The sequence below is a fragment of the Pinus tabuliformis genome, chromosome 4_1 (genome assembly GCF_031772625.1).
Source record: "Pinus tabuliformis cultivar Carrire ecotype Pingquan chromosome 4_1, CPIR1, whole genome shotgun sequence".
NCBI classification, from domain to species: domain Eukaryota; kingdom Viridiplantae; phylum Streptophyta; class Pinopsida; order Pinales; family Pinaceae; genus Pinus; species Pinus tabuliformis.
In genome coordinates this window covers 979242477-979250116 of record NC_142303.1, presented here as the reverse complement: position 1 = coordinate 979250116, position 7640 = coordinate 979242477, and the positions used below count along the sequence as shown (strand labels likewise).

The window sequence follows — 7640 nt, the reverse complement described above, 5'->3', positions numbered from 1 at the left end:
TCCTTAATTAATTAATTAATTAAAACAAACAAACAAATAAAAAAAAACAACTCCTAATCCTTTCATTTCTTATATTCATATTTTTTAAGGAAATCTTAATCATCACAACTCCGAATCCTTTCATTTTTATATTCAGGAAACCTTAATCATCACAGCTCCAATTAGAACCTCCCTACTTTAAAACAGAAAACTAACTGTTTACTTCAGATCCCGCCATCTTTGTGAACTTCATCTGTTTTTATGAACACCTTAATCATCAAAACTCCAAACAGCTCAATATCCAAAAATATCTTTATAACTCCAAGTAGCTCAATATCCAAAAATATCTTTATAATATTCAATAGCATAAAGTATGGTGTGAAATCTTTTATCTACGTCCTTATTTTGTGCATAGAAAAGCAATGAGGAATCTCATCTGAAGTTGTTTTAAATAATAATAATAAAATATTATCAAAAGAAAATACAGAAAGTATTGCATGATTGTGCAGAGGCACATAGCATTGATATGCAGAGATTACAACCCTGCATCAATCGTCAATGTGTTTGATCGTTAAACTTTTTATAAATTCAGAATTAAGCTAGTATACAGTTACAGGGAGAGATCAAGTCCACATCGTATTAAAAATTACGAGACAGATTGTATAGTGATATACAGAGATTATAAGCGTGCATCCATCGTCAATGGATTTCATTCAATCCTCTTATAAATTCAGAATTAAGATATTCTACAGTCGTTATGCAGAGATTGTAAGTCATCCATCCGGAATTTTTGCATAATATTAAAAAATAGTAGCCCTATCCTGAGTCTCTCGGTATTCCTGTAACTTCCATAATAGACAGTGTTTTGTAAAGAGAAAACCATTGTGGCCGGCTGATTTAGATCAATACGAATATAAGTGTTCACAAAACATATGAATGATGTATATACATGTTTCTATACCAGCGTTACACATGTAATAATTTGGTCACAAACTCCATAGCCAATGCGATCGGAGGAGCTGATACTCGAAGGACTAGAAAGAAGAGAAGCAACACAAATACAAAGAGGTTCAACGATATCAAAGCCAAAACATATTAATGATGTATATACGTGTTTCTATACTAGCGTTACACATGTAATAATTTGGTCACAAACTCCATAGCCAATGCGATCAGAGGAGCTGATACTCGAAGGACTAAAAAGAGGAGAAGCAACACAAACACAAAGAGATTCAACGATATCAAAGCCAAAGCAACGATGGCAAAGACGGGTCTGGTGTTAATCAACATCTTTTGCAACCATCCGACGAATTCACAAATATCTGAAGCATAAGTAACGGACCACTCCTTCTCCCACTTCATCCAGTGCTGCGGAGGCAAGTAATTTGTTTCTTGCATCCTCAACTCCTGAATCCGTTTTCTCAACACTATCATCTCCGCGTCCACTCTACTTCGACCACCTGCATGGAAGTGTTTTTGAAAATAAACATTAAACTATAATCTGGATCATACCCACAGACGACTAGACATAGAAGTAATGCTTAGTTACATATTTATTTATGAAAAGTGGAAAGCTCCAGATGATCAGATCAAAGTACCTGAGCCAAATTGGTTGCCACTAGATTTCGCGGCTTTAACGGCGGTTCTTTTCAAGATGATTCCGTACTGAATTTGGGAATTAGGTTGTGACGCCTCACGAACTGATCTTTCAAAGTTTGTTTGCAGAGGCAATAACCCGCACAGACCTCCTGCTCCATGGACAGCCCCGCTAACTTTGGCCATGGCAGTAGCAGCCCTGCCATCCATTGCTTTTATGAAGAGATTGAAACTAATTTACTCTGGGTGAGTGATGAGGACCACAATAATTCCAATTGTAATATTTCCCTGAGTCAGAAGAAATGCATTCAAATGAATGCGATGGAGAAGAATATATACATGATATGCACCGGTTGTTTACAGTCAAAGCAATCCACTTCCGCCTCTCGCTCTGCGGCGAGTCACGTGGAGGCGGTGAACACAAAAGAACGTGCTCACTCTTCACTCGGTGTGCACGCGCACTTTACATCTTCTCATTATTCGGTCGGATTCTTTTAGACACACATTCCTAGACACGCGGTTTTCCCCACTTGATCTTGATACCTTGTAACTGTCGGACAGTTCTTGAAATGAATAAATTATCATAGAAAAATCGAGTTGAATAAATATATATGATATGCGTTAATATTCTAAAATGTGTTTAATATAAATGATCCCCGTAAGGTATTCGACGCGGAATGTATTCATTGGAATTTTGGATAATTATAGATTTATTTTAAATACAGATTTAATAGGATTCGCGAAGGATCTAATTTTTTAGTTTTAATTTTTTTTAGGTTTTTAAAAAAATTTAATTGTCCTAAAAGGTACAAAGAGAAATCGATAGGATTATTAAATTGGAATTGTTGAATTTTTCTAGAAGAGTTAATTGGTTTGTAGAAAACCTTGTTTTCTTACAGAGAATGGAAGATAAGCTATGAACAAATTAATGAATAGAATATTATTCATGAGGAAAAGTTGTGTTTGCTTATCCATGGGAAAGAACATGAGGAAAAGTTGTGTTTGCTTATCCATGGAAAAGAACGAAAATACCTGGAGCTTCATTGTTGAGGATCAGACTGTTATTACAAGATTTCACTCCAAAGAGAAAGTTGAAATGTAATATAAAGGCAAGTAAAAGAGGAATTTCCCTCAAACAATGCATCCTTCTCATGGCCTGAATATAATTAAATAAGAACACCATTTACTGAAACTCGTGGCATGCTTTTAGGGCTTAGCTAATCCCAAGAACTCCACCAGTTAATCCAATCCTGTAATAATTTATTTCATTAACCTAATTAAATTAGATTAGTGACTACCCACATTGTTTTAACTTTTGTTACATATGACCGCACTTTAGCGAAAACAATTTCATTAACCTAATTAAATTAGATTAGTGACTACCCACATTGTTTTAACTTTTGTTACATATGACCGCACTTTAGCGAAAACTTGAAATTCTCCGTTTCGATCCGACGAATTCCAGGCGATAAGAAGGAAGATAAAAATTTTAGAAAGGATGCCAGTGTTGTGAAATTTTGTTTTGGGCAGGTTAATGGAGTTGAGTTAATTGGGTAATAAACAGTTTTTTAATTATAGAATTAATAAAAATTTGTCAGAAATTTCAAGCATCAGTTGAATATGATTCAAATAACTTTGTGGATAAGTTATAATTTAAATATATGATTCTAACAAATACATATCTCATTCTGAAGAAATTTTACAGAAAAATATGCGGTTCCTCCAAAAATATATAACAAATAATTTATAAACTAAAGGAAAGCAAATTTTATTATAATTTATACATAGCAGAACCCGTTCATATAGATTTTGTCTAATCCCAGAGAGGGAGGTCTTGGGTATTCTAGCAATATCAACACGTTTTTCTCCACTGAATCCTTGCCTCAAGAGCATCATATAATGTCTTGAACCTAAACTTGAAGTTTGATTTTTTTCAAAACTAAAAGAAACTCACAGCAGGAAAACTGAAACTTTAAAACTTAAATATATATGAAATTTTAAACTTAAATATATATTATCTGAACCTGATAGTGTGCTAATAGTAGCAAATAACAAAGAAAACAGTACTAACATCAATATCAATATTCAGCGGCACATTTGATAGCACATTTTAAAGCACAAACCGAATAAAGTGCAGCAATAGTTACTGGCAACAATAATTGAATTTGAAATCCATAATAGATAAGAACAAATATCAAAGCCATTCAGGAATGACAACTAATCATAACCAAAAAAGTGATTCCTCATGCATGTTTCTAGTAGTATTAACCATCCATGTATCATAACTGAGAATTTGATAAGCTATAAGCATCATTGATATTTGATCATTTTAAGGACCATTACAGGTCATACAGCATTTTTGTGAGCCATGTCCATATGAGCAGTGAATAAAGTGATTTCCATATGAGCAGTGAATAAAGTGGTTTTCTTAAGGGCTATAGCAGGACTTAATAACAATGTGGGTGAAGTGAGCAACTCCATGGCACTCCTTTTGTTGATTAACCAGAGGAAATTTTTAGGGCCTAATCACACAAGTTTTCAGGAAACCTGTTATTTTTCCCTTTTCCTATTTTCTGTCCCTGGCAAATTGTGTGTGCAAAAGAGAACAAAAATATCTTGGAACCTATTGCAAGTGAAATTAGGAATCTCCCGTTTCCAGTACTATATGAAGGAGTTTTTTCACTAAATTAATATTTTGTGAATGTTAACATTTCAGTAATCTGATTGTATTGCAGGCATAATTTCCATAGGATTCAGGCTGAGTTTATAATACACTTTTTTTCAAGTTTCTGAGTGAAGTTTTGGTTTTATAATTCTGTTTTCTTGAATTATATGCATTTTTTTATTTCATTTATAACAAGGTGCTATGTTTTTTATTGAAAATAAAATAAAATTCAAGGTGCTATGTTTTCTATTGAAAATAAAATAAAATTCAAGGTGCTATGTTTTCTATTGAAATAAAATAAAATTCAATCATGTAAATTTTTAACAATTAAATTATTCTTTTCTAAAGAGTACGTGTTTTTTTTATAGTTTACAAATTTAAATCGAAAGGGGTTGAGTATGTACATTTGTAAACTTTAGCCATGAAACTTGTGTGAAGGCAAGGTCTTTGTCTTACAAATAAAAGAGTTTTATACATTAATTTAGTGTTCCGCTTGGTTGTAAACTGTAAATTTCTATTTTGTTAAAAGCATCTGTTTAGTTACAAGTTCAAATTCAAAAAGATAAAGAATGTACACTTCCTTAAAATTTAACAACTAAATTAGTCTCTTTCACATAAACAAAACGATCCGAACATCAATTATTATTTAACTGAAACATAATCTTAAAAATATATTATTATTATTATTTAAAAAAACAAATAAATAACATTTGAATAACCAAACAAATAAAATGCTTAAAAATGCTATGATTTTTCACAAATCCCTGATTGCTATGTATTTCGGATGGAAACCAGAAGCCATTCTTTTCCAAGGAGGAGGTTGACGTAGTTGTGCGGTCCTAAACCCTGGGTTTCGTGATTGAAAAGATACAAAAATTTTAAATACTATATTTTGTCTTTCCGCTAAAATTTCTATGGTTAAGATTTTTAGATATCTACGTAAAAATATCATCAAATATTTTATAATTGAAAGTTTAAAGATTGATAAGATTGACCGAAACTTGTACGCATTAAATTCGATATGAATATTTAAATTTTTTCTTATAAAACTTCTTCCATGAAGTTCATTATATTAAATAATGTTCGACTGTGATTCCCACCCTATTCTGATCTGGACTGGGTCAAAAATACGATAATTCCATTCGGATAGCGAATATTTCTGACCTGCCAGGCCACGCGGCCTTGCTCTTAGTTTTTGCATTGGGCCAAAAATATGATAATTCATTTCGAATAGTGAATAGTTTGGTGAAATTCGAGACGGTTCACAATATAGGTGCTTGACGGACCAAATTAATGGAAAATCCATAGTTCATAGTTAGTATCTGCCTAAGAAAATCAATGGACTTGTAAGAAAATAAAAGGGTTTTACTTTTAATTCGATTTAAATAGCAGACCAGAAATGTGGGAGGCTTGGTTAAGGGCTGCCTTCCACGTCTGGATGCATTTCACCGCGACTCTGCCTTTGCGTTGGTGTTCTTTAAAGGCTTTAGCGTAACATCCACTCTCAACGTAACGAAGGTCTTTAGGCTCAACGTCACAAAACACAGGGATTATCTTCAAGTTACGCTTGTGATATGATCTCAAAATCCAACGCAGCTCTTCCAAACACCAAGGGGATTCAGCAAAATGCTCAGTAAAAAGGGCAATATGAACTGGGGCACTTTGAATGGCTCCGAGGATTGCAGGGGACAGAGTATCTCCCGTGTGAAGTTCCTTGTTATCCAGAAACACGCGTAGCCCATGACAATTTGTGAGGCGATGGTAGATGAAGCTCAGTGCTTGCCAAAAGCCAGGGAAGAAGAACAGTGCTTGCCAAAAGCCAGGGAAGAAAAACAGCAACAACAACTGGCAAGGGAAAAGCAGTAAGGCAACTCAAAGGGCCAGGTTCAATGCACAACAGAACTAGGAGGTGAAAAGAAGGCAACTCATATATTTGGAAAAAGCAGTCAAAGTGCAGTGCATGCTTGCCAGATGACACTTCAAATCAACAGTTGAAAGTGTCTCACTTGATCGAATGGTTCAAGGTAAAAGTGTTGACAATTGTTGATGCATAGGAAAGGCCTATCAGCCTAATAAGTAAAATTTTAATTTTGATGACAGAAAAATAAGGTTATATATCATACTGAATTATAGAATAAGTCTCAAATTAAATATTTAAAATATAATATATTTGATTTTTTATTTATAATTATTTTTAGATTTAAAATATATATATATATATTAACTTTAGTGAACAAAATTTCAATTTTAATGACAGAAAGAAAAAATTACACATTATACTAAATTGTAGTCAAATCAAATATTTAAAATATAATACATTTACATAATAACAATACACTTTATTTAGCTGCGAGTTCCGAAGGCAGAGCGGGAGCAGGGAAGAGCGAACAGAGTTCAGCGCACACAGGGGTAGTCAAGAACCCTATGAAGGGTGGACGAGGAGGGGGCTCCACTCCCTCCTACAAGGAGGCCCTGGCCAGCAGGGGGAAAAAGCCTCTAGAAAATGTTAGGGAAACAGGGGTGGAAGGAAAAAAAAGCACGGAAGCGGGAACAGAAGAACCCACAGAAAAGGATCAAAATGGCACAAAAGACAAGGAGGTAGAAGACAAAAAATAGGAAACTAAAGACAAGAAACACAAGGGACCCTGCAAACCCAAAACAAATATAACTCCCAGGGTGATTTTAAATAATCCAGAGCTGCAGGCGTACAGGGAACACATGGGGACATATGCCATCATCTGTAAGTTTATGGGACTATGGCCCACTGAAAAAACTCTACAATCATGGATTAGATACCACTGGAAACCTAAAGGAAGCATAGATCTTCACCTTGGGTCTAAGGGTTTCTTTACAGTGGTGTTCACAAATATTGAAGACAAGGACAGAATATTTGAAGGAGGGCCCTACTTCTATGCTGCTGCAGGGCTCTATATGAGACCTTGGGTAATGAACTTTGTCCCAGAAAAGGAGACTTTTACTTCAGTTCCGATTTGGGTAAGACTCTACTCTCTACCTCTTGATTACTGGCAAAATGAATCATTAGCGGCCATAGGCAATAAATTAGGTCGCTATGTTAAAGCCTCTGAAGCCACTAGAAGGGGAAAATATACTTCCTTTGCCAGAATTTGTGTGGAAATGGACCTATTAGGAGCTCTACCGGAGGAGATAATCTTGGAAGTTTTTGATGAAGAATGGGTGCAAACAGTAGATTATGAGCACATTCCATTCAGATGTTGCAAATGCCATGAACATGGACATCTTTTTAGAGATTGTCCGCTCAACAAAGAAATAAATAAAAGCAGAAGCAATACAGTGAAAGAATCAGATAGCTTTCAGAAAGTGGTTAACCGAAGTAAAGGAAGTAAGAGAGGTCCGAAGAATCAGCAGCGCGAAGAACAAT

At 34.6% G+C, this 7640-nt stretch overlaps 1 protein-coding gene across 1 annotated transcript; it reads right to left on the bottom strand.

Annotated features, from left to right (window-relative positions):
• Window positions 1-1058: 1058 nt before the first annotated feature.
• On the bottom strand, window positions 1059-1916 carry LOC149179404 (uncharacterized). The gene is made up of 2 exons (XM_089423823.1): window positions 1578-1916; window positions 1059-1439 (listed from the first exon to the last, which is right to left on the bottom strand). Exons 1-2 carry the CDS (start codon window positions 1783-1785, stop codon window positions 1108-1110), a joined length of 540 nt encoding a protein of 179 aa, XP_089279949.1. The 5' UTR covers window positions 1786-1916; the 3' UTR covers window positions 1059-1107.
• Between the last annotated feature and the right edge of the window lie 5724 nt (window positions 1917-7640).